Source organism: Ambystoma mexicanum, chromosome 4p, assembly GCF_040938575.1.
Source record: "Ambystoma mexicanum isolate Mex_15411 chromosome 4p, UKY_AmexF1_1, whole genome shotgun sequence".
NCBI classification, from domain to species: domain Eukaryota; kingdom Metazoa; phylum Chordata; class Amphibia; order Caudata; family Ambystomatidae; genus Ambystoma; species Ambystoma mexicanum.
The window spans coordinates 1,250,136,957-1,250,164,855 of record NC_090927.1 but is presented as its reverse complement, the minus strand read 5'-3'; the positions used below and the strand labels follow the sequence as shown (position 1 = coordinate 1,250,164,855).

Here is a 27,899-nt window from a genome sequence, read left to right as displayed (position 1 = left end):
GTGCAACCCAGCTTTTGGTTGTGAATGAGTTTATATATGGCGGGCAGGAGCTGCCACATATAGCATTGGACCTGAGCAGGATGGGAACTTGGTCAGCATGGCAGAGGTTGTACGGGCACCAGCCACCTCAGGAGAGGATGCAACCAGGGATCTGTGAGATGATCTTGTGCAGAGCGGCTCTTAAAGAGATGGTGGTGACCAAGGAGGCCTCCATCTGGGAGAATGCAGACATGCCGGAAGTATGCAACCTGGGCAGGCAGACAAGGTGGCAGGAGAAAGGGGTAAGAAAAGTGGGGGACATCCTTGTGCAGAACAAACTTGCTGCTTTTCAACAGCTGCAGGACAGGGAAGTGTATGCATGTACCATATTGCGCCATGCAATGGCCCAAGAGCAGAGGGACACATAGGACATCTCAGAGAGGTCCCCGATTGAGGCATATCGTATGGAGGGGGAAATTCAGAGGAAGGCAATCACTCAGTTGTACCAAATGAACAGTGGGTTCACATCCAAGCCCCTACAGAGGTTGACGGAGAAATGGGAGACTGACCTAGGGGCACTGGAAGAGGACTGAGTGCATATGCATGAGGTTGCTTCTGATACAGTATAAGATCTTGCATAGGGTGTACTATAGTCAGGATCACCTCTGATTGGCAGGGCACCGGACTCCGAGTGCCTTAAGTGTGGGGATGGGGGTGGGTTCATTCTTTTATGCGCTGTGGGAATGCCCAGAAGGGCAGTCTTTTTGGGGCCAGGTCAGAGCCAAGACATCGAGAGCTGTTGGCACCACGATTCCAGACTGCCCTAAATTGACTCTCCTGCCCATATGTGGGGACCTGGGATTCAATAATGGAGAGAAGGGCCTCATCAGAACTGCCTTGATGAGGGGGGGGGGGGTTCTGGCAGTGGGATGAGGTAACCAGACCTAAACCTGATCTACACAAGTGGACGAAGGGGGATGGACTATTGCATGGAGCTCGAGCAAAGAGTCTAGAGGGAAAGGGGGTGCCCTCAGGAATATGCGCTAAATGGGTAGAGCTGGGATGGAGGGCATGGGGGGAGGAGAAGGGAACAAGGAATGGAGACAATGGGACAACTCAGGGAACGGAACCAATAGTAGCTAATGGTGGAGATACCAGGGAGGGGGAGTTTTTTGTTGTTGAAGGGGCTTGCATTTGACGACGGTTCATGTTTGTTGGTTGTGTTTATGATTCTGTTATAAGAGCACAAAATATAATAGCATTTTTTAAACACCATCCTATTGTCAGCTTCCCCACTTTGTAAAGCGCTCTCAAGCGGGGTTAGCGCTATAAACAATCAAATTGTACCAGGCTTTTGAGCAGCACCCCCCAGAAGTAGAATTTAATGGGGAGTGAGAGTCCTCCTTTTCCTAGGTCCTCTCAGAGAATGTCCTGGGACAAGCGTGGGCTCTTAATGAAGCATAAAGATGTTGAGCATAGCTTTAGTATTTTGTCCAAATTAATTTTAATGTTTGAAGTTGTACAGTTTCAAACAGGAAGTTGACTTTGGGTAACATTTTTGGCAAGGTTAATCCTTCCAATGATGGTGAAGGAAATGAGTAACCAGCTGTCCAATTGTATATGCTTATAAGTATGCAGTTTCAAACCTCTGCACTCTGAACCTTCATGTTTGGTTGCTGAAATGCTAGGATAAAAGGAGTGGGACTTGTTGGATGACGTCCTATATGTGCTCCTTTTCGCTATGAGGTTGGCCACCAAGTCAATTTATGCTTGCAGGTGGCATACCTTTCAGCTTGGTGTCAGGACAGGGATCTGGACCCTTACGCCTGTCTTATTTCCTATGTTCTGGATTTCCTGCTTCCCTTTGCCCCAGAGAAGCCTACAGATTACCACTTTGAAAGTGTACCTGGCAGCCATTTCAGTCTTTAACAGAGCCCCTGAACAAGGCTCTTACTTCACAATTCCCACGTTTGTGTAACCAGTTTCCCCAGCACCAGTTTATTGTTCCTGTATGGGATTTAAATTTAGTTTTGACTTGCCATATTGGGGTCTGCATTAAGACCGTACAACCTTTAGGTGATTTTGCTTTTCCTCTTAGCTGTTGCTTCTGCAAGACTGGGATCCCCACGCTCTGTTAAATCTCCCCAATGTGTGGTCTCCAAGGAGAAGATGACTTTGAGAGTGGACCAGCCTTTGTGTCCGAGGTTGTGCCAGAATTGTACCTTTCAGAAGGTCCCTATTCCCGCGTGTTTTACTCAACCTCACCCTGCTAAGATAGAGCAGAGGTTCCATGGGCTGGGCTCTCAGCTGCTGTGTCACTCGGATGAGGGACATCAGGAAGGATGACAAGCTCTTAGAGATATGCTGGTGCTAGTGCAGTTAGGACTGTGACTAAACAGACACTCTCCTCTGCATCTCGGAACGCTGCGATTTGGCTGGGAATGATGTGCCTGACAGCCTCAGCTCCCAATCCACTATGGGCCTGATAGCTGCCACTTCTGGCCTGCTTTGGGCATCTGTCAAACAGCCACCTGGGCTTCATTTACATATTTGCCAAACATTACTGCTTGGATTCTCTGTCAGCACAGTGTGCTCGCTTTGGCCAAGCAGTGCTCCAAAGTTTTTGGGTGTAGGTGGTGTTTTCTCGCTTGCCTCTCGATTTATGCACTGCTATGGGATTCTATCAAAGATGGGGAATCTTCAAGAAAATGGAATCAATTAAAATAATTAATTACTTAGCTCTCAGTAATGTTCTTTCTGAGGGATTTGTTTTTCATTCTCACAGATTCCTCATCACCCTCCCAGCCGTTGCCTCTTGGCGGATATCTCGTACACTTCCTCTGTTCTGCAGTCCGTCCCTGTTCAAGTGATGGGAAAAGGTCAGAACTGAGGTCATGTGGCAAATACACGGCCATGTTGTCTAGTCTGGGGTCGGGACGGCATTGGCGATAGGCAGAGTGACTGCGCCACCTGGAGAGGAACAAATGTCCAAAGATAGCTGGCCTTTGAAAGAGGCTATCAAAAATAAGTACTCCATCGGAAGGAATATTACTAAATTGTGAGCAGGCAGGCTGAAATGGAACATTGCTCAATGAGTTACCTACCGCCAGTCTGCAACTTCACGGTATAGACCTTTCTGCCTCTACCCCTCTGGTTCTGGTTCCGTTATGTCATAAGTATGCCTCAATGAAAATTACCCATGCTTGCAGTTCAGGGAGTCTTAATTCTATTAAAGACACAGAGGCAAGCATTATGCTTCAACTTCTTTTACTATTTACTCTTCAGCAATTTTAAATCTCTTAACTTTGAAAAACACTTTCTAATTTTTTTTACATTTTTATTAGGGAACTGAAAGTCCCTGTTAGTCCTTAGTCAGACCTCCTTCTTCCTGAGCTAGTATTCTTCTTCCTGTCTAGGTCCTTTCCTCTTCTGATGGTGGAATGTGAGAGGGGGGAGTTGGACTCACCTATTCTTCGCAGATGGCTCAGTTTTGTTATCTACATCACCCATGGGGATCAAGTGGGGGGTCTGGAGTGTTTTACTAGCAAGTGTGTGTAGCTAGGGCTAACCCTCAACAAAAATAAGACCAAGGTGATGGTTTTTGAGCCAAGGAGGTCAAGGGTTAGGACCCTGAGACTGGAAGTACAGGGTACAGTTTTGGAACGGGTCTAGTACTACGACTACTTGGGGTACGATTCTCCGATGCTGGGTCATGGGCTGGTCAGTCCAGTAGGTCGCAGTCTATTCTGGAGAAGAACAGTGGTGGCCTTACGACTTTTTTAGTATCTCACGGTGAGCAAGCGGTTTTACCCAGCATTGATATCTACACGATTCAAGTTACATCAGCAGTTTTGTATGGAGCTGAAATATGGGGCCAATTTAATGGTTCAAAACCGGGCGTGATTGAGCAAAATATTCTAAAAATATTACTTAAGCTACCATGTAGTTCACCATGTGCACCAATACTGATGGAGTGTGGACTTGAACCTATAACCCACCAAATGACCTGGAAATGGCTTTGAGGCTCACCGGAGTTGGGAAAGTACCAAGAAGCTTTTTCTGACTTGAGCCATCCGGGAGGTCGATCTCTTCAATGGCCTACCCACATAAAACAACAACTCGTCTCAGTGGGTCTAGAGGAACTCTGGAAGAATCCACAGAATGTCACGTAATGCCAAAAAGATGTCAAGCGACTTGCTTAATGGGAGAATCCGGAACGCCTCCTAATCCAGTGCTTGAGATTGAAATCCGGGCTGGATGATGTCTCTGTAAAAACCATTTTGGGTTGTGAGTTATTTAACCTAATAACTCCAGCCTATACATGTACTCTATTTACCAGATTCAAGATTGGCACCCTGCAGGTTGCGACCTTTAACCACAGCTAGAGGGATGGCAACTTTGAAGTTTGCCCAGCCTGTGGTATGGCCCCTGAGTCTGTTATGCACTTCTTGCTCTTCTGTGAATGTTATGAATTGAGGAGAATTTACCTGATCCCCGATCCCACTATTTAGGAATAAACATGTAAAAAATACTGCGCACGCAGTTGCCCTATGCCGATCGACTGAAACTTTAAATGATATTTATTTTGTTGCCATATGTATTCATCATGCTTGGCTTTGTAATAAACTCTTGTCTGTTGGGTAACTGATTTTTATGTATTTTGCAATTAACTGGATTTTATGGTATGCCTATGCACATTTTAATGCTATCTTCGTCCTGGATTCAAGGTGTGAGATTTGTGCAGCAATGTTTTAAAAAAATGTTTTATGCTAAGTGGCAAAACTGCCGAATGAAGCATTTTGACTGACTCCTCTTCTTTGATGCTCCAAAATGGCACCTCCAGATAAGTCTGATCTAGGCACCTTGAGACGAACGCCAACCAACTCCACCTCTGTCTGCTGTAGCAATCTTCCAAACTGTTGTACTTCAGTAACTCCCAGCTCCCTTCTTCCCAGCTATATAAATGGCAAATACCATAACATAACAATACCTCCATCAGCTGTTCTTCTGCTCTTCTCCTGTACGTCGCGAGAACAATAGAATTGGGGGGATATATGGCAATCAACGGTACAAATAGATCAACACTATAAAACATTCTGATAACCGTGCATATATTGGGTGGGAATAATGCTCACCTACGTGTCTTTCATAGAATCAAGACACCCTGAACTGTAAGCCTAGGTAATCTTCATTCTATGACCAGACCGGAGGCGAGCTTCATGCTCGTTCAAAGCTATGAACTATACCCACTGCCATTGATGCTATCGGCTTGAAGTAGAACGGTTGAAGGCTCTTATCATTCTTCCATTCTACTACCCGCAGGATATCCTGCATATTGGCATCTGCAATAAAGGCTTGGGAAGCTGCCCCGCCCCCCTCTGAATGCGCGCCACCGAGCTATTGAAGCCGCTGCTAATGCCTTAATAGGTTTCATTTGCGTCTCACCGGCTCGTTTTGCTTCTGCCGTCCTGATCTCGTACTCTTTAATGCATGAGGCCACACAAAGGTGTGGGTGGCTCTGCAAGTAAGGGTAGGAGGGTGAGGAACAGTTAGTCCTTAGTTCTCTTCGCGGGACCATAAATCTTCCTGTCAATCTCCATGGCTTTGAGGTCTGAGACTCTTTTACATGAAACAAGACATAGCAACATCGCTAGTTTCCCTGAGAGCTGGGCTAACAGATATTTTTTTGGGTGGATTCCCGCTGAGAGAACAGACTAAATCTACGTCCCAGCGATGTGTGTATTTCAGGGGCGGCAAGGAGTGAAATCTGACGCCCTGACTGCCGGGTGGTCTCCCACTGGCTTCCTGTCGGTTATCTGATCCCCTGCTGAGATGGCCGATTTGTACACTCCTAACATTCTAAAAGCCTTACCGTTCGCTACTAGCGAAGTCAGGAAATTGAGAAGCTGTACTACAGGTGCAGAAACAGGAAGTAGACTATGCCGTTGACACCCGTCCTCCCATTTGCTCCACGCAGCGTTATGCACGTGAGGGTGGAGGGCGCCCACGATTCCCTGATAAGCTGGGCACCCTGTCACGAAATGTCTGGCAGGCTCCGTCTCCTCACACCCTGCAAGCCAGCAGGGGCAGGTTCTCCATCCTCCTCAGTATGAAACTTCCCTGCTGGGTCTGTGAACAGGTCGTGGTCTTGAGGAAGTGCTCAAGGCACATCCGGGCAAAGTTCCATCGGAGCTGGAAGCTAGGCAGGGGCTACGATCACTACCTCTGCCTTCTCCCTGCGAATCTTCACTAGCGTTCCGCTCGGCAGTTTGAATGGCAGGAAGGCATACTGTCGACTCCCCTGCCAGCTGTGTAAGAACATGTGTGTCCCAAACTCATCCAGGTCCAGCCTCCAACTGAAGAACTTGTCAGTCTGTGCATTGAGTCTGGAGGCAAACATGTTGATTTCCATGAGACCCCATAGTTATCTTAACCTCTGAAACGCTCCTCTGTCCAGATATCAATCTCTGTCGTCCGTTCGATATCTGGAGTTCCAGTCTGCTCCAGTGTTCAGGGAGCCCAGGAGATATTCCGCAGTGACTGAAATCCTGAACTCTAGGCAATGATGCCAGAAGTCACCTGCGTCTTGTTCCTCCTAAATGATTCATATAGCGGACTGCTGATGCATTGCGCATCTTCTGGAGAATGGTGCAACGCACCCTGTCTCTCATAAAAGCTTTTGTGGCAAAGGATCCCGCTAACAGTTCGAGACAATTGATATGCAGGTTTAACTCTTCTGTGCCCCATTTTCCCCTTGTCTCTACGGCCCGCACCTGGCTCCCCAACCTGCTCTGCTGGCATCCGTTTCTATCACCAGATCCGGCACATCTCTGAAAATCGCATGCTCATTTCATGCTTCCATGTTCCCGAGTCACCACTGCAGCTCCGTCCTCCCTTCCTGATCCAAGGGGAGCCTCTGGTGATAACGGAGCCCCTGATGTATGTGCTTGGTCTTTAACCTTTGCCGGGTCCTGTAGTGTAGCATCCCGGGAAATATGAACTGGATGGAGGAAGCTAGTAACCCTATGATCCTCACTATAGGCCACAGAGATATCTCAGTCTTTCTGAGACACACATTTATCTCTTTCTTGATGCCCCTCTTGTTGGCAGCTCTACCATGGCCTTCCTTGTGTCCACTATGAACCCTAGAAAGTCCAGCCATTTACTGGGCTTGAAGTCTGATTTCTCTAGATTGATCAGAAATCCGTAGGATGTTAGAAGGTCCCTCACCCACTGTGTCCATTCCACTAGTTCTTCCCCGTTCTCTGCTAGAATCAGAATATTGTCGAGGTAGACTATCGTCCTGCTACCTCCCTCCCTGATCACTACTGTTACCAATCTCATCCGCTTGGTATAGGCCCATGGTGCAGAGGAAAGCCCGAATGGCAGCATCTTCAACTGCCAAAGCTGATCTCCCCATCTAAAGCTGAGCCATGCCCTGTGTAACCGGTACCATGAGGTATGCATCTTTTGAGTCTATACTGGCGAGCCTATCATCCTTTCTGAGAATGTCCTTGAGGAGGTGGATGCCCTCCGTCTTTAAATGTCTGTAGACATCCCACCCGTTTAGCTCTTTCAAGTTTGACAGGTCTCACTTTGTCCTTTATATGGACCAGCAACATATTGCAGGTGAAGGTAGTCCCTCCAACCACCCCATGGCAAAGTGCTCTGTGGCTCTCTTTGTGCGGAGTTGCTGCAGCTCGCACTCGAGCATTTGGGATTCTCTCAGGGATGTCTGTCTGTGAGGGTCGCGCAGTTGGGACGGTGTCTCTATGAAATAAATGTAAACACCTGTCACTCTTTGTAATACCCATGCATCACTCGATAGCTTGCGCCATTCGTGAATACAACCCGCTGGTATGGCTCACCTGCTTCTGCTCCCTTGCATCTACCTCTTGTGATACATCCGCTTGACAGAAAGAATGAGTCTTGCTGATGTGACTCCCAGTAGTGGGCCCTAGTACCCTGGGGTCTTCTGAATGAGGCATGATGACCAGTCGGCCGATCACTGTAGCGACCGGTTGCAGAAAAAAACCCATTAGGGAAGATCTTCTTAATAGAGGCTTGGGCCTTGTCAAGTGGTGAATACGCTGCTTCTCCTTCCTCTTAAGATGCTAGGTCCCCCAGCTTGGCACCTATTTTAAGGAGTAGTCCTATCCTCCTTTCGGAGGACAGCGTGCAGTTGACATTTCCTAGAAGGCATACTGCCCTCTGAGCCCAGCTAGCTAGCATGTCTGAGTCTATTAGCTCACTGGCGTCTCTGGCTTTCTCTGCGAGGTCCATATCCTTAGCATTTGGTCCTGCTAGATCTAAGAGCTTCTCCTGACCGCTCTTCCACGACCTGTCCATACCCCACCAAAGATCTTTTGATGCTCTAGTGATAAAGGTGATCATTTGTGGATCCAGTTCGGGTGTCTTGGCCACCTTCTGGCCTTGGACACTGACCGCATACGGAGCCTAGTCTCCTTCTCTACGGCCTTCTCAGTCTCTGAGCCATATAAAGGGCCTCTTTTGGGGATGGCTGCCAGTGGGTGGACCTCGGATGCCGAAAGCTATCCGGGTACGACAATTCCACCTCTTGCTGCTCAACATGTCGTTCCTTACTTGTTCTCTCTACCCTGAGCCTTCTTATCCTCCGCTGTCTTATTCGACTCTCCGTCACTTGACTAGTGGTCAGAGTCTTGAGTGTCATCGGTATCTCCCATATTATCGTCCCCTGGGCTAGGAGGCTTTGCATGGCTGACATTTTAAGAAAAAGCTTCCTTCAGCTTCCAGACGTGTCTGCAGCCTCTGAGGTACACCTTTTGCCCCTGACATCTTGACCCGGGGGAGTAGAAGAGTGCTTCTTCTTCCAGGTCTGGTTACTCCCGTTTGTCACTGCCTTCCGCGGTGACTATGGCGGACATGTCTTTATTTCTGTCACTCTGGGAACCACTGCTATCCTTCCCTATGAGGTTCTCTAGAGTTCCAATCTCTCCTTTAATGGACGTACCCCTTGGGCCACGGCCTCCACCGACGAGTCCCCTAGCACCTTTTTGAAATTGAGCACCAGTTCACTCTCTTCCTCAAAGTGTGCGCCATGATTGAAAGCAGCTAAATGGAAATCTCGGGGACTGAGGCATAACCTTGTGCTGATCGTGCCAACACCCTAACCTGAAGGCTGCGGGACATGCCCTCGAGACTGTAGGTGTGAGGGGCTCGTTTTGTATTCAATGTAGCAATTGTTCTTATTTATTTTTCTTTTCTTTTTTTCTGTATCCCTAAATGCTGTTATCCTTTCCCTATAAGAACGTCATGTGGCCGAGAGATGGTTTTTAGGCCTCTATACTGCCTCAGATGGGCGTGCTGCGCACTTGAGCGATTTCCTCGATATGCACTGGTGTGCGTGTCGGTGTTTGGAGGCTCGTTGCATCCTTGGCGATCAGCTTCCGTTGTGATACGGTCTTCACTTCCTCCACTAACGGCGAATGGGTGATGGCTGGTGCATGCGCTATCCTTCGCTAGATTCTTCTCATAAGTGGCTCATGCTGGCATGGGGAACCCGTAATCTGCGCAGAGCGCCCGGTCCTCTCTCCACCCCAGAAGCCCCTGGTCAACCCTGGCAAAGGGTCCTGTGCAAACTGGGAGGCCTGCTGGGGCCCCGGTGGCAGCACTCTGAAGTGAGTACGGGCCCTGCATGCGTCCCGGCAAACTCACGGCACATGAAATTCAAATGGAAAAACGAGCAGAACACAGCTAGCACACGCTGGAACCATGGCTAATCTGCTGTCATATACATGAAACATATCTAGTTAAGCAACCTATCCTTTACAAACAGCATTTCATATGCCCACAACGTAATGGTCTACTTATCTGTGCTGAAGAACAGAAATGAACAGGAAAGGACCTAGACATGAAGGGGCATACTAGGTCAGGAAGAAGGAGGTCTGAATAAGGTGCACATGATTGAAGGGACTAACAGGGACTTGTAGTTCCCTAATAAAAATGTTTAAGAGTTAAGAAATGTAAAACTGTTGAAGAGTGAATAATAAAAGTTGAAGCATAATGCTCGCCTCCGGTCTTGACATAGAATTACATATACTCTGAAGGTAGGACGTTATTAGGTGCCATAGCCAACCACAATCGGTCACTATATCTGGGGACTGGTTGTCTCAGCGAGATTCCACTCTGAACAGGCTCCAACTTCAACGCCATTGGAGCTTGTCCCAATCCTCCTCGCCATTATAATTTCAGGGAGATATGGAGAATGTTCCAGTCATCACCTCTACCACAGCGCTGGTGCAAGTTTAGGGGAACATGGCGAAGTGTGGGGGTGAACAGCCGGCATCTGACTTCTTGTAAAGATGCGAAACTCTGTGATTCTGATGTCATCAATGGGGCTCTCGCTGTGTGGGAAGTGAACTGGGAGCTCTGTTCTGCTTTGCAGGGTTCTCTACAATGCTTGACCTATCATTCAGTTGTTAAAGGGGGCCTCGGGCCACGGCGCACAGGTGAGCCTGGGCTCGGGGCATCCGAGCCAGCAGGGAGCATGTCAACATCTGTCCTTTGCTAGGCCATGCCCCCCCCCCAGTTAATGCTTTTCATGTGTCTTGCCATTTTGTGCCTTCATTTTCTTCATGGTTCTTTCCAAAATCTCTTCAACATGTTTTTCTTTTCAATGCCAAATTGTTCCTTTCTGTAGAGAATGCGCCTATAATCTTTTGGTTTACACAAACATCTGTTTTGGCCGTCTTACACATAATCTTAAAGGAAGTGAATTGTAATTGTAAGACTTCTATGAGTTTATTGTATTCCAGATTACCTCTTAAGAATTTCTGTGATCTCCAAACACCTAATTTGTACTTTTGCCTCATTTAATGTATAGGATGTGGAATCCAGTGTTCTGACACATTTCTGTGAGGGTGATACCTAGTTTACTAAGTTCCTCTAATACTTTTAGTGTAGAACTTTGAACTTTCATGTGCAATGTCCTATATATGTTTGTGTTGTTCGAGGGAAATCCTGTTCTGCAATGTTCATGCTAGCTGGTCCAAACTTGCTCTTTTTGGAGTAATTTCCTGATTTGCATCAGAAAGCGGACTCAATCATATTCTACACAGCTGAAATTGTACTCTTTCATCAGTAGTTGCATGTGACATGACCACAATACAAACTACCTCGTCTGCAATTAACCTATAAGGCTCAGTTGCAAAACCTGTAACCAGAATCTACACTTTTCAGTAGTGCATCCCTGTTTGGCTATTTTGTGACCCCCAGAGACACAGGACTCCCTGGTGTTTTCTTATATTGGGATCATGAGCGGCAAGCCATAAACAAGACCTGGTGCGCACATGGGCACAATTTCTCGACCTTGGTGGTATTGCATTGGTGGTGTTTTATTGATGGTATTTCATTGGTGGTAGGGGCTCAGAATAGACTTACCAGGTCACCTGGAAACTGTAATACGGGGAATCGGCTCCTTAGGACTTGCCCCAGTTCACTATTTTTGGTGTAGTTGCTTTTTACCGTCGGCAGTAGTAAAAAAAAACTCCTTAAGCTTTGTGCCTGTCTATATGCCATCACAAGTGACTTGAACTCACAACAAACCGACCAAAGCTGATCCAATTCTCTTCAGGTACTTTATAAGCAATTTGGGTTTGAGTAATACAAAACGACATGTGCAATGCAATGAGTTCATTATGACATTTTCTGCAATACAGAAATGAAAGTGCACATTGCTATTTCATATTTTCCCTTTTGCAGTGATAACCAATTCTATTCTTCAAACTAAAACATAACTACATGCCTATTTCATAGTAATGCTTCCCCTGCAATAGTTTTTTTTCCCCACAATGAATTTCAATCACCCTTTTAGTGGTAGTTGGCCCAAACTCTGCTATCTTTGGCCATGAAAGTTAGCATTTGTCTTGGCAGCTTAAAGCCTTCAGTTATGTTTGAAATATGCTTCCTGGATGGTGAAGAAAAACACATAAAAATAGCTATCAATGTTCGTAATTGTAAAAAGCTACAGACACCTCACTTGTACTTTTATGCTCACCTAAAGAATGCTTGAAACATTCACACCAGCAGACTTGGCGAGGAATAATTTCAGTGCGTCCTTGATCTTAGCATGGCTGTCTCACCCCAGCACACACTCCTTCCTCATCAGCAGGACAAACCCAGCAAGACACCCGCCAGATCCTCAGTCAGCAAGTCCTACGAGAGACATCCCATTACTCTCTCAGCTACTTCCCTTTTTAAGGTCTCTCTGTGATTTCGCCCTTGATGTACGTTTTCCTACAGAAAGTGTAAGAATTATCTGCCCCTGACTGTGATGTCGCATACCAATCAGACACCACCCCCCGATTGGCCAAACCTCTAGAAGGTTCCAGAGAAACACGTGTTTTGCCTGTGCCCTCTCCACCAAGATTCAAGGCAGCAAACAGATGCCAAAAAGTTACATTTCTCTATGCTCGCTTCCTGCAGCAGAACGCGAACAATGGAGCTACTTTGAGTAACGTGGCTTCTCACATTCCACATCTTCATTGCAGAAGCAGCTTTACTTCTTGCATTTTTCAAGCAACGCTGTACAGCTGTGTTTGCGAGCACATGAATTGGGCCTCTTTGTACCCATACTCTGCACCAATGTTTTGCGCCAATATGCTATGGACTGAGCTGTAAATATTAGCAAGGGTTTAGGCGATTAGTAGGTTAGGGGTTAATAATTGTTAATCTCATGCTTCATTGCAACTCAGTCCATGCTATACCATGGTGTGGCGCTATGCTATGGTGTGGCCATCATGCAAAGCTCGGTTCAAAACCCTTTTTTCTTATTGTCTTTTATGATGAAATTCGGAGTACTGACTCACGCCAGATGCACATCAGTCTGCCCCCACTGAAATTCGGAGCCCCATTTTCCCTGCATACTCCAGTATGTTTTCAATGGAAGCACTTCAACTGGAATATACACTTTTCAGATTTACTTCTTCCACAATACCCTGTGCTGGGCTACTGGAAGGCCTGAACTGGAATCTACAATTATTAGCACTGTAGTCCACCAGGAGTCTCGGAACTTGTTTACTTCATCCTGCCTACATTCAGAAGGAAAAGTGAGCACTTAACTTTGGAAGCACCATTTGCTTTATTTCTGGGGTTTCCTTTTTATTACGGCAGTGAATTCCCCTCCTCATTTCATGCCCTACACTCTTCCAGGACCATTGGGTCTCCAGGCATGGTGATTGACCACTTAAGAGTAGCATATACTTTCACTGAAGAAAGCCGATCCAGGTACCTCGAGGAACCTTTTTCTAATCCATCTTTATAGCATCCAGAAGGCAAAGTGAGCCTTACAGTCTAGAACACTAATTGAAGCAAAGGCCTGATTCCCCTCCTTTTTCCCACCCCTACCACTCTCTGAATCAACTTGGCTCTCCATGTGTACCAATTGGCCACTTAGGGGTCGCCTGACCTACATCTTTTTCCCACCTATGTCTGCAAAGCTGTTGTCCCAGCATAGCAGTTGAAGAGCAGAGGCCAAGGAAGAGAACTCTTTTAGACCCATTGACCGTGTCACCCATGCCCTGTCTTGCAACCCCCGGCCGTGGATACAAATGCTAATTGACCGAGCCCAGGTGTCCTATCTGTCAACCGTAATATTGCTCCTAAACTGTTCCAAAGCTCAGGTTTTACTCGTATGTGTCTCTCACCACCCCTACACTGTAAATTTGCTTGATCTATCCCGCCACCTACAGTAGAAGGGTTTGTTACATTGACTATAATATTTTGACTGCCCGCCAAGGTCTCAACTGCTTGTACCCCTCACTAACCCACTCAGACTTTAACTAACCCAGATATACCACACACGTCAACTGTTACTTGCACAAAACTAAGTCCCCCTCCCAATACTCACTAAAACCATCAGATCTCTACCACCAACTTATCAGCACTACATCCCCATGATTTATGGTTCATGTCTCTTGGAAGATCTGAAATTCCAATATGCACCATTGAGCCTTCCTGGTACTGTGATTTTTGATATCCTGCAACCCTCATTGCACTGTAGTGGTCGACTGAAGGGCCTGGGATCACTATTTTTTTAAACCTTCCAGGTTTTGTCCCAATCCCACTGGATAACATGCAGCAGAAATGACATCTCTTAACAAGTGTACAGTGACATAACTTACAACTGTAAGCTGCACAGCTTACAGTTTGTCTCACTATGTGAGAGAGGGTATGCCCAGACGTGGGTCCCTTGCTCGCTGCACCATAGGGAACCAAGCTGCACCTCACTGAGGAGGCCCAACAAGGCCGAAACATGTCTGGGGTTGCTTGTGTTTCCATGCAGAGGGGACTTGGCCTAGCAGTTCAGGCTGGGCTGCTACCATTGGTGGCAGTACCTGACTGATTTGCATATGGCTGGACCCCTTTTGCAATGGCGTAGACAGGCTAAAAAACGGTGGTGTGGATGGTTGCCCAGAGCAATGCCAGTGGTTCCGATTCATTCAAAACCTTCCACCCATCACTTTTGTGCTTACAATCTCTTAACAAGTATCGATCATGCATTATGGAGAAAAATCTTTCACCCCCAACGGTTTCCAGATTTTCACTGGCTTCTTCTTGCCTACTAAATTAAATCCCACAGATCATTGGACAACCAAGGGTCTTACCAAAATCAAGAAACTCATCAGGGCCTAGGAACCTTAAAGATTTCTCTGCTCGACCACTTCTGCCCTTCCTTTTGATACATTTTCAAAACATCTGTGAGGCCAGTGTTTTGCTGTCCATCCTGCCTGTTGGACCCCTACCATACCTGCTTCGGCACAGACAATTACACCTACTTCAGACTCTCCCCAAAACCTTTTTCTTCTCGCACTAATTTCCCCTTTCTTCCAACCGTTGCTTCTCGGCTCCCTCATTCTCAGTGATCATTAGATTGCATGGATGTGCTACAAAAACCTAAAATAAATCATTTTAAGCATTTTCCAATTAAATCATTGTGTCCTGGAGGGTGAAATTCCTGCACAGGTGCTCTGTAATCTTGCAAAGTGGTTTCTCAATCGGAGCTAGTCATCTGAATCATAATAATTTCAGACTTGTTTTGTTTTTTACTTCCTGTGTTTGTGGAGCTGTTTTATGACTTTTTGCTAACCTGTGCATTTTAAAATGGTTGTAAAAGCTTAGTTTTAAAAGCTGCTGTTTTCGACTTAAGACTGGAGACTGCATTTTGGACAATCCAGGTTAATGTGGCTGTATTGAGTTTTTTCATCAATCAAGACTTTACCAGTATTACTCGTTTACTGTGAAAGGGGCCCTTAGGGGACCCCGACGTCTATGGAAACAAGGCGGGTCACCACACACGATAGAGACGCCAGACACGAGGTTGTATTCCCAAAGCTAGGGTTTTATTGCAAAGCAAAAGTCTCAGTTGGCCAACTCGGTCTCACGCCCCGCGACGTGTATCTCTAGACCTCGAGGGACGCAAGAGAGTGAATTACGTACATTAGTTACATATATACAAAATGCATATCAAACAATCAGCTATGACATGTTTAACACCCCCCCCTTTTATTGGTTTTCTTTGAACTTGGTGTGATGATGGACATCTCCGACCACTATGACACCTTCAAACATCTATTCTAGTAACAATTTGCAATTTGTGAGTGCGAAGGCATCTTTCGGTTATTGAATAGAACACAGCGCTTCTGTTCTTGGAAGCGAACTACATACGGGGGGGAGGAGTTGCATTTCGGACCTTGCTATCTATCAGGTGCTATACGCGTCCTGGGAGCCGACATGCTCTAGCGGGCTCAGCAAAGGGGGGGCGTTAGAAAAGCATAATTCAAGCCTTTAGCAGTATTGTTCTAACATATTCTACCATATAACGAGACTGGCTGGCAGCTGTGAAATGATTAAATGCCCTGCAGCTCTGCGTCAAGGCTGCATTCGGCAGGGGGCCGGGCATTCTTCCTGGCGCTGCCTATGTTTGTGTTTCAGCGAACTCTTGTTATCCTTACGGCCCTGTGGCCTTGTCCTTTTCACATACAGACAACAATGTTTCACAGTCGAGCAGTATAAGCGGAAAATATACTGCAAAGCAATAGGAACAGAAAGCAATGAGCAATGGTTAGAAAACAAAATGGCGATTCTTGTTACATCAAAATGGCCGCTCATTGGCAAACTCGAATACCTATATTCTGTCATATCGTGCATGAGACGGTTGGCCCACGGCCACCAAAATGCGTTTACGGTCTCAAAGTAGAGGTATCCGTATTTCTAGACTTACAACTGCTTGGGCGTGGGTAAGGATAATTAATTATGTACGGGAATATTGGGGGTGGGGGGTCTCTTGCACGAAACTTAGTTTTGATGGCATGCTTAACCCTCAGAAAATCATGCTGATTCCTTGTGATCTACTGGTTGGTGTGACAAGATCACAGGGGAAAGGCTACAAGATGGGGACTGGCAAACTCTGAGGGCCCAGAACCATTGCCCACAATGTAATGTTGGCCCCAGAGGATACATAAGAAGCCCCAGGTGCCCCGTCCCATTCCTTCGCTAGCCTCATTTGCAAAACTGCTAATGATGCCTGAGACCTACAAATGATAACTTAGGGTTGGAAATGAAAAGCATGTGAACTGCAGGGCAAGCAGCCTGTGGTTGTGAGGCTATGTGTGTCATGTGGCATCTCTAGCAAATGTCACTTAACTGTAAACCGGCCCTCTTTGTAACCTTCCCGCATCAAGCTCTGTTTGGGTGCACTAGCTCAGCGGAGGCCAGACATTCTGTTGTGATTAAAACTATATTTCAACACAAAGCCATAAAAGCACATGAATAAATAAACAACATATTTCCAAATTGAAATGCAATTAACTATTTTTTTTAAATGCCACCCAAACATTTAAAACATTTTCATCAGTGTGCATTCATTATAATTGAGATTGTCACACTTCTAAATCTAAGATTTAATCTCATTAGTAGCAGGCAAGCGGGGGAACTATAAAACGGACACCACTGTTAGTTTGAGTTTATCCTGTGGCAACCGCATTTATGCTTACCCCTACTCTCTACTTGACCATGCTTTAATGTGTCTAAGATTCAACAACAAGACTACCAAAGAGCAACGCTGCTTGTGTAGACTTTAGTCCATACTTCTGAAGACATGTTGGTCTTCTAAAAGTTGTGTACTGGGGGCAGTTGAAAAGAAAATATTGAGTTGTTTCTACATAGTTTCAGCAGAAGGAGAGAGATCACAGTATGCTATACCACAATTTTTTTGTGAAGGATGCTGGGAAAATGCCTGGTTACAGCTTGGCAGGGTAACTAGCCATTTGCCAACCAAACGTCTATTTTGTGCAGGAGGTATGACTGGCCAATTTAACTACTGCAACATGAATCATTGATTTTGCTCTGTAAGACTGACATGTTCTGAGGTTAATGATGACAATGTTAATGATGTGAACCGTGATTGTCTAATGGCTGTGTAGGCCTTGACATGTGATCTGCACCCCCCAAACTCTGGAGTGACATTGATTTTTCATTTTAAAACTTTGGCAAGCCATGTCGAAAATAGTTTGTAGATATGAGACATCCTACATCAGGACATGGGTAAAATCTTCCAATCGTCGGGGGGCAATGAAAGTGTTGGTGACAGCCCCCAGTAGTGCAGTAATTCAAAAAGCAAGTGTCTATGCAAAAACCTTGAGATTTGTGTCCCCGTGCTCAGGAGGGGTAATCAGGTTCCCAGTTGGATAGGCTCTGGCTGGTGAGGAAGGTAGGCATGAGCAGCTATGCAAAAGACAGAGTATGTGAATAACACATTCTAAACAAGGAATAACCGAATGACTAATTGTTCATTTGTCCATTTGTTTTTATGTTTACGTTAATGGTTATTATATTCAGTAATTGTTAAGCTACGAAATTTGGAATATGGAAAGGTTTACCATAAGCAGCAAATATTTTGCACGCTATGAAGAGAAGAAAAAATAAATTCATATAGCTAAGCCTGTTTATTAGTCAACCCTCAAACAACTAAGAATCAGTGAAATATTGACATCTTTAAGCTGGTTTAAAATCCATACACAGGTCACCAAAACAAAGGCAGTGAGAAAACCACGGCAGTTCAACCTATAAATAGCCCCAATATAAGTCAATAGGAGGAACATGGGTCAGGAAAAGGTACATACATTAAGTTATAGTATTTATATAGCAATAGGCATCTTTTGGTCAGCATTATCCTCATTCGTTTTTTGCCAGACATTCTCTTTGTAATATCTCCGGTACCATTTGAGGGGGCAGAAGAAACTGTTTTAAAACACAGGTAACAAAAACCTCCATTTTGTCAGGAAAAAGTATATTAATAATTCAAACTTAGACAATTCATAATTGGGCTGTTCCACAGATAAAGGGACAATATTAGGAAATCCAGAGAAAAATACCCATGTCCATGTTTGGAAAATATTATTTGAACAAATTGCCTATTCCCTGAAGACTGTCCATTGAGTTACAATTCAGATACATGTGTGGGTTCCCATTAATGATAATGAAAAGTACAGTGAAACTAGGGCCATTGATGGGGTAAATATGTTGGATGCAATATGTGCTCAAGGGACAATTTATAATATTTTCCATATGAATGGTTTATGTATTGATGAAATCAATTTCTCATTAAATGTTTTATAGAGGTTTATTGATGAACACATGGATATACATATTATGTAAATTATTAATGTCTTTCTTTTGAATTCTTGTAATAAATTATTATTTATTTAAACAACTAAATATATATTGTAGCAAAATCTGCAAAGCATAGTCCTTTGTAAAAGAAACCACATTAAAGAGAAGGTCTGTACAGCACTCTATTGCCTCCTGCGTAGTTTTGTGCTTTATGAATCCCATGTGTTCATTCAAATTGGAAGTTACTTTGAAGGCATTCCCATTTACCAAATTCCTTGTAACTAGAACTTCACTTGGGCCCCAGTTCCGGTTAGGTTTTAATTCCAGCAAGTTAATAATTGTCAGCAAGCCAATATTCAAGAAAGGAGACAAAAAGGACCCGATAAATTACAGACCAATTGCGCTCCTGGATGTCATAGGTAAAGTGTTTGGCTCAATGCTTCTCGATCGCTTCAAGATCTGGATGGAGGAATCACCCTGTAACGATCCACTCCAAACGGGATTCAAAAGAAATCTGGGCACGACAGCCAACATTCTAATGCTAAACATGCTGAAAAACAGAGTACTGGAAGGAGGAACGAGAATCTTTGTGGCGTTCATCGATCTGACACAAGCATTCGACCGGATAGACAGCGCCCGCCTATGGTCCAAACTTGAAACCTGGGACTTTCCACCGTCTATATTAAACCCGATTAAGGCACTATACACTGATACCTCAATACGCATCCGACTTGATCAAAACGGCCTTTTATCATCACCCATCCCAACAGCGAGAGGAGTGAAGCAGGGGTGCCCGCTGGCCCCGGCCCTGTTTCTGGCATTCATTGGTGACATCCAAAACGAGGATCCAAAAATTCGAGCATTTCCCCCAAAAATCTGCAAGATCCCGATAACACGATTGCTTTATGCAGACGACTTGGTCCTAATGGATCACACACCAACTGGTCTGCAGCGCCAACTGACAAAGCTTCAAGGGTATATGCAAGAAAACAAACTGGAAATAAACGCAAAGAAAACAAAATTCTTAGTACTGGAAAAAGCGACCAGGAAAACAGAAAAACTGAAACTAACTTTGGAAGGATCACTGATCGAGCGAGTGTTCGACTTCAAATACTTAGGAGTAACCCTAGACTCCTCTTCGCAAGACAAAGCCATGCAATCGGTCCTGATGTCCAAAGCCAACAAATTGGCAGCCCAAGCTAGGGCCATAGATAAAAAGTTTGGAAGATTCTCACTGATCCCTGTGCTAGAACACTATAAGAAAAAGGTGATGCCGACATTAACATATGGGGGAGATGCTATGATGAACTTACCACGATCCATTTGGACAAAAATTGAGGCAACGTTTTGGCGAAAAGTCCTCAGACTCCCAAACTCGACCCCAATAGCCTCAATCCGACGAGAGCTTAGCTTACCCTCTCTCAGAAGTTCAGTCTCACAATCGTCTCTAAGACTGTTCAGGAAACGCCGGATGGCTGAGCCACCATCAATATACTTTCTCATCAATCTCGAAATAGAAAGGAATACAAGCAAATCCCTTAAAAAATGGAAAGAAGAAAACTTCAGCTTGCTAGAACAGGTCAATGCAGACGAAGAACTAATAAAGTACCCAAAGAGAACCTTTACCAAAATCAAAGAACTCGACTGGATAAACACCCTGGAGACAGCAGGAAAAAATAAATTAACCTTACACCTGCCTCCAAACACGAAAAAACTCCATGAACTCCAGGAATATATAAAGAAGTTTCCATCCAGGAAAGGGAGAGACATGCTGATGAGAGCCCGTTTAAATGTCTTGCAGACAAATGAGATCTTGTCAATTAGAGGCCAGTCGGGAAACAACAGTTGTCGATTTTGTGAGATACAAGAAAAGGAAACAATCCGCCACTTGCTCCTAAAATGTGCCTCAAACCAACATATAAGAAGTCGATACTTAAAATCAACCTTCACAGATTTCATCATAGAGGACGGAGAAATATGTTGGTCTCGTTTGATTGGAGGCGACAAAACATCATGGCAAATAGCATCCTATAAAATCTTGGAAGCCATAAACTGGCCGACAAAGGCTTATTTTTAGAGAGCTGTTCTCATTTTCTTTCTTTTTTCTTCTTTCCGTCACGATCACAGACAAAAGACAGAAACCTCAAATTTTGTAAAAATCTTTTGATTAAATACAAATAAAATAAAAAAAAAAAAAAAAAAAAAAATAATTGTCAAACTAAGATCAGTGGTTTGTAGTGGTTCTATAAGGATTCACATTGGTGTTCTTTGGTCCGTCACAATGTTTAATTTTTTTTTTTTACACACCACATTGCAAAGAAAACTCAAGTTAATAACTTAATTCTTCCTTCTTTACTACCCTGAAAATGTTGCTGGCTAAGGTTTAACATATTGTGTAGGAAAGAGATCTGAGCGCCTATGTTAAAGAGTTGATCATCTACTAAAAATGGGCACATAAGTTGATCCATTCTCCAATACTTTGACAAAATACTTGCAAACATTTTTGTTGCTACTTTATTCCACTTCCATTTTGTGTCACCAAGAAAACTGATATCCTTTATTTAGGCATTTTTTGTTCAGATGTGAAAAATGATGCAACATTTAGAATACTTTTGTTTATTTGTGTTTCCCTGTTTTTGCCTAGATGAGAAACATGAGATTATCAGACTTCATTGAGTCACTGAAGAAGATAAAGAGCAGTGTGAGCCCTTCAACTCTAGATGCATACGTCCGTTGGAACAAGGACTTTGGTGACACAACAGTTTAAATTATGACCAACCATAACTCAAGATGAGTGGATTAAAGCCGCCCTTGATGGCAACATCTACTGTACCTGAGCAGTTGATACGAAGTTCTACTGACATTTGTAGCACTTCAAAACTCTTTATCGGAAGACAAATATAAGTGCACTAAATCCTGATGAACTGAATAAGAAAAGTCTAATTAAAATAAAGTATACAGTCTGAAAACAATATGCTGATCAAGGCCTCTCTGCCTTAAGAGTTGCTGTTAACTTAACCGTCATCACTGTAAGGGAAAACAGCATTACAAACTGGCAGAAAGCACAACACCTCTGCAGGCATGTAATTATGAATACATATGAAAAGTATGTATTTTAGTAGGTGAAGTTTTCTAATGGCACGACTGTTTGACGACCTGTGCCTTGAGTATTTGTTTTGCTTTTCTTGCTTGTATTTTTATGTTTTTCATCCTTTCCTGATCATTTCTTACCTGTAATTAGATTTTGTACGTTTATATCTTATCTTTGAATGAGGAAACCAAGGCTGGAGTCAAATTGCTTATGTGCCAAATAAAACATTTTCTAACATGAAAAGTTAATTATTTACATTGGATGGTATGAAGCAGCTGGTCTGTTTTAACACATGATCCTCTCTGCCTTGAGTTAGTTTTTTGGATTATTTTTATTCAAATGAGTCTTTCACGCCACTATTGTGGGGGGAAATTTAACAGCCCTAATGTTGGGGTACATGTAAGGGGACTCTTGTTGATCATATACAATTTCTCAATTTCTAAACCAAATTACAGAGAACTAGAAGTCTTAAACGTAACACAATTTTATGTGCATGACTTTTTAGCATCAGTTGTGTTTGTAAATCTTTTTGAAAGCAAAATAAAATTATTTCCGCATGTACCAGTAGTAGTAAATTATAGAATTCATATAGTTTGTTTTAGATGTTCAGCTCCTACATAATCTTTGATTTTTTATTTGGTTGCGGTACTACTTTCAAAACAGTGAGTTGACAGATTTGAATGTAGAACACTGTTTAACATGTTCACAATTTGATTCAGACATTTACAGTTGATGGACCATATTCAAGACTAAACCCACTATTCCAAAAGATGTACTATTGCCCCAAATTAAATGACAATCCAAGTGTTTTAGCTTTCATCTGTTAGATAGAAAACACGTTGCAGACTCATTCCATCTATTGGTTTGGTTCGAAGTAGTTTTGAAACACAAGCAGGAGTGGTTCTCAAAGTCCTGACCTCAAGCACAACAAACACACCAGTTGTTTTAAGATAACAAGTCACATGCCCCAAAAACTCAAGAGGTACTCCTGTGAGTAGTCTAGAAACTGAAGGTTCTGCAGAGAGAAGCACAGGGTCTGAATTTGAACCATGGTTTCTGGCTTCAAATCTGGCGTAGAAGCCGGATGCTGAGGGGGCAAATGGCGGCCGTTGCAATCCTGTAGTGACTGGAGAGCTGTTGACTTGCTTCTGGGCAGGGAGGAGGAGAAAGATTTGTATTGACTCAAGTAAATCCCTGAAAGGGGAGACTTGCAGAGGGGTTATGGGAGCTGTCCCCATTATCTTGAATCCAGTAGTGAGTCATAGGATGCTCACCAAGTCTCTGTTGTATCAGACTCATTTGGTTGATAACCAAGTGTTGGCGGCCCAGGGACCCCCAGTGGTGGAACCAAGACTCAACAGTTTAAAGTTTTCCTGTTTGTAGTGTTTTGGGAATATTTTTGCTGAGGGGGAGAGGGAAAGGGACTCAGCAAGGTCTGTTATAAGGATTACATACGAATTTCATTACAGTTTACGCTACAGAGGGAGGAAAGCGAGGGGAGGAGTCTGGTGGGGAATTTGGGATGAACATGGCTTGCAAAGAATCATATTGGGTGTTTGTTTCAATTCTACATCTTGACACAAAATATCAGGGAACTTAATTTCCCAGTTAAGCGAAAGAAGGTGGAACATTACCTTCAAAATTGTAAAAAAAAAAAAAAACGGATCTGATCGCTTTAGAAGAAATACACATTCACAAAAATGACAGGCAAAAAGTGAAGACCTTATTCCTGCATGTTTCATGCCAACATATCCAATACAATTAGTGGGTTACTTATTGTTCTCAGGAACAACTTGGCGTTCACAGAATTAAAAGTGAAAGAGATGGGGGGGGGGCCTTAATATTTATCTGCAGACAGCCTGGCCACCTACAACTCACTATTGCATCAATATACACGCCAAATACAGGACAAGATAGTTTTGTGATAAAGGTCATTGGAGAATTTCGAGATTTTGCAATGGGGGAAATAATTCTCATCAGAGACTTTAATCTGGCCTGGTCCACGACCCTCGACGGGTGTTTGGGACAGAGCTAGAGGAATTGGGATTGCGACGGAACGTCTGCTCAAAGCAATGGATAGGACGCATCTCGGGGACACCTGGAGAATAATACATGGGTAGGAATAAGAATACATGTTCTTTTCTCTGGAGTGCACCACACATGCTTCAGAATAGATTATATTTGGATGACCCCCTCCGCCCCCATCCTGATGGGTAGGGTAGTATAAACGGACATCACTATCTCATGTCATGTCAGGATTCGTCTCCCACATTGAACTAGCGGGGTGTGGAGGTGGAGCTTCCCTGGAGAACTCAAAGATCGAAGAATTTTAACTGAGGAAATAAAGTGGAAAATGTCTACCTACTTTGAAGACAAGCCCTCAACTCGTAGGGAGTCACTTGGGACGCTTTTGAAGCAGTGATTATATGGGGAATTAATCTCCCTAAAGTCTAAAAGGGAGAGGCAGTTAAGATGATTGGAACAGACCTTTGAAGCACTGAGGAATAGAGGAAAGGCCATGGCAGAACGTCAAACTAAAGTTAATAATAAGGCTTATGGTGCTGACAGCAGGGCAGCTGGAGCTTTTATGAACAAAAGGGCAGAGAATGCCCTCCTAGGTATGAGTCAACTTTACTAGATAAGGGGAACAAACCTCAGACTGCTGGAAAGAGCCCTGCATGAACGGAAATCATCTAGGGTAATTAGGGAGATGGTAGACAAGTCACTCCGAGGGGGCAGTTATGGCTAGATGTGTTAAATATTATACAGCACTATAAGCCTCTGACGCGCCCTTGAGCGAATCCCAAATAAATGATTTAAATTCATTGCCTCTCACACAGATAACATTAGAAGACAAGGAAAAGCTGTAAAATGAAATAACTCAACAGGAGGTACTTTCAGTGATTGGGTAGCTACCGATTTAATAAAACCCCAGGTCCGGAAGGCTTTCCTGCCTTGTTTTATGAAACATTCAAAGTTATACTGGCCTCCAACTCATTTTGGACCCAAGAAAGAATTACCCCTTCAATCGAGGAAGCAAAAATTATCATAATTACAAAACCACAAAAAGATCAGACTAAATGGGGATTTTACTGTCCTATCGCTTTGATAAACATTGACACTAAAATGTATGCTGAAATCCTGGCTAACAGACTAGATGGTCTCCTACCAGGACTTGAAGCAGAGGATCAATCCGGTTTTGTGAGCGGAAGGCAAACTTTCGACAAATCCAGAGCTGCACACCTTATTGAAAAGTACTGTATGGCCAATTCCCCTGCGGTTCTGCTCTCTTTAGACATCAAAAAGGCTTTTGGTTATTTCAAATGGTCTTTTGTCTTTGCCATTTTTAGTAAAGATGGGGTTTGGAGAGGGTTTCCCTAAAAGGGTGCGTGCCAGTTGCGTCACTCCAACAACCTGATTGGTAATAAGTGAACATCTCTGACAGGATTCAACTTCAGAGAGGAACAAAAGAAGGTTGCTCCCTGTTCCCTCTTTTGTTTGTGATATTTCTAGAGCCCCTTTTGATCTGACTTAAGGAGGTAGACAATGTCAGAGGGATACAGAGATAATCTCTTTCACAGACGACATACTCCTGGCCCTGTCGGACCCATCTCCTCTTTAGTTGTGTTTCAAACAGAATTGGAACCATATCAGAGGGTAGTGAGGTTGAAGGTCTACTTTGACAAGTCTGAGATTGTTAATCTGCCTTTGCAGTGGTAGGACCTCCAATAGTCGAACAGTTCTCCTTTCAGATGGCCCACAGGGAGAATATAGTGCCTGGGAATTAGTCTTTAGACTCACTTTACATGGCCAATTATACATAGCTCCTCCGTGACATAAGAGAATGATCTCAATAGATGGTGTCCCTTGACTATCTCTGGGCTGGAAAGGATAGCAACAATCAAAAAGTCAATTCTTCCACAGTTAGTCTATTTCCATGCCCTCCCAATCCAACTTCCCAACTCTTTTTTTAAAGAGTTATAAAAAAATATCCTGCAACTTCCTCTGGAAAAACAAGAGGCCTAGAATATCCTGCATGGTCTTAATGACCACAGAAACAAAGGTGGCTTGTCCTGCCTAAATTTCTAAGCATATTATGAAGCAGCTTAAATCCATGTCTTCAGAGAATGGCTTATCAACCCCAACAAAGATGACGATCGAGGGTATCCCCCTACACCCAAGGTATTGTGGCTTCCCAAATCTGACGGGCCCAAAAATAAGTATTTTAGCCAAATTGAGAAACTGGTCTGGGCTGTTTATTCAGCAAATGCCACATATCTACCTTTCCCTATCTTTTCACACCAATGTTTAAGAATGCACAATTCACACCAGGCCTTGACAACCCAGCCTTTATAAAATGGCAAGAAGCAGGCTGCAAACGAGTGATGGATTTATATGTGGGCCCTAGTAGCAGATCATTCATGAACTATAGGAGGTCTTCCATCTATCGGAAGGCGATCGCCACTGATAATATCAGCTGAGAAGCTTTCAAATCCCTAGATTAAGGCTGCAGCTACCAGGAATTTACACCACTAGAGAAATGTATTCTAACTCAGTCAGGCTCCAAACACCCAATTTCTTCTTTATACAGCAGTCATGGAGGGGATCCCAGATGTCCAATTACACTACACCACAAAATGGGGACACCCTTACCATTCGGAGTGCCTCCAGGGAACAATGGGAAAGGTTATGGAAAGACATTCCGAAATATTAGGGAAATATGGTAGAAGGTGATGTTGCAATGGCGCAACATTCCTGCTAGACTTCATGAAATGTACACACACACACATCAACCAATTGTTTGCTGGAGTGTGGAGAGCATGGGAATTGGTGACATATCTGATGGACCTGCCCGAATCTTCAGGAAATTTGGGATGCTTTGCGATCTTTAATGAAAAGGGTGTTCGACTACCCTCTGCTGAATAAGATTACTTTCTACCTACTAGTTATGTGGCTCTGAGAACAATCTTGGCTCCCTAAAGCAGATAGGAAAGCCGCAGTGATCCTCTTGGCAGCTGCCGGGCTACTCATTGCTCAGAACTGGAAAAGTAGCCGAATACCTTCAATCCACGATTTGCTTCAGAAAGGGTGGATTTTTTGGTGGTAGAGTGGATCATCTACGCACTTCAAAACAAAGATGGAGAATTTTGTCAGGATTGGGCAAATATTGTAGCCTTTCTCAAAGATTGAGACTACTTGATATGAACAAAGTTCAAATACCTCTAATTGCACTTTCCTTACATATTGCTGTCTTCGAGTCCTCAGAGGGTTTGGGGATAGTGGTGGAATTTTGTAGTGTACCCTACATTTTAATTTTCTGTAGTCTTTTGTTTGCTTAAGATTCCCATGTGTTATGTTTATAATCCTAAAAGCAATAAAAACAAAGTTCAAAAAAAGGTAGGTCATTATGTCGATAAGTCGCATTTTGATTGACTGTATTCATATTTATTTTGTGTGGATAACCTGGAAACATGGGAAAATATTTGGCTCTCAATGACTAGCCTAGTAGATCTACTTAGACGCTTACAACAAATCCTGGACTCTAAATGAATTAATCTTAATTTTCCACTTTCTTGCCCCACTAAAAGTTCACTTAAGAAGCCAGCTGCTCTTCATTTTTTCCTACCAACAGCCACACCAAGGAAATCAAAAATTCAGAAGGCGTCATGTGGCTTATGCAAGCTGATTTTAAAAATTGTGTTCATTGAAGTGCTGTGTAGAAATAAATTGAGGTTTGGGACAAACACGTCCTTCAACCACTGTTTTCTGATAAACATGTTCACTTTGTGGGTCTTAAGTGAGGACCTTGTATATTTTTTAGGCATGCTCCTGAAATTAGCAATCATACACACCACTAAATTCAGTAAACCACACACATAACCTGCCTCACCAACACAAACACAGAACACGCCTACAAAACACGGTCTACACATAATCCCCATACCCACACACTATATAAAATACTGCACGAGGATTAGCCCATACATTTCTAAATCAATCGTACTGCATCTACACAAAAAACTCATGCAGAAAATTCACCTACGTAGCACTAGATGTGCTCAAATCTACCAATATTTAACACACAGCAAGAAACTGTCGCTGGTCTGCTCTCACACAACCCCAGACCAAACAGTGCAAACATAAACCAAAAAATATGCAGCCAACACATTACATCCAC

At 43.8% G+C, this 27,899-nt stretch overlaps 1 protein-coding gene across 2 annotated transcripts in view; it reads left to right on the top strand.

The window, feature by feature from the left end:
- Positions 1-22,282, top strand: part of SPAST (spastin) — a 615,111-nt gene extending 592,829 nt beyond the window's left edge. The window contains exon 17 of one of the 2 annotated variants that reach the window (XM_069606914.1): positions 21,275-22,282. In XM_069606914.1, coding sequence (XP_069463015.1) covers positions 21,275-21,397 — 123 coding nt within the window. In that variant the 3' untranslated portion in view covers positions 21,398-22,282. The remainder of the gene's footprint in view (positions 1-21,274) is intronic. The other variant, XM_069606916.1, reaches the window with a different exon arrangement.
- Positions 22,283-27,899: the final 5,617 nt, after the last annotated feature.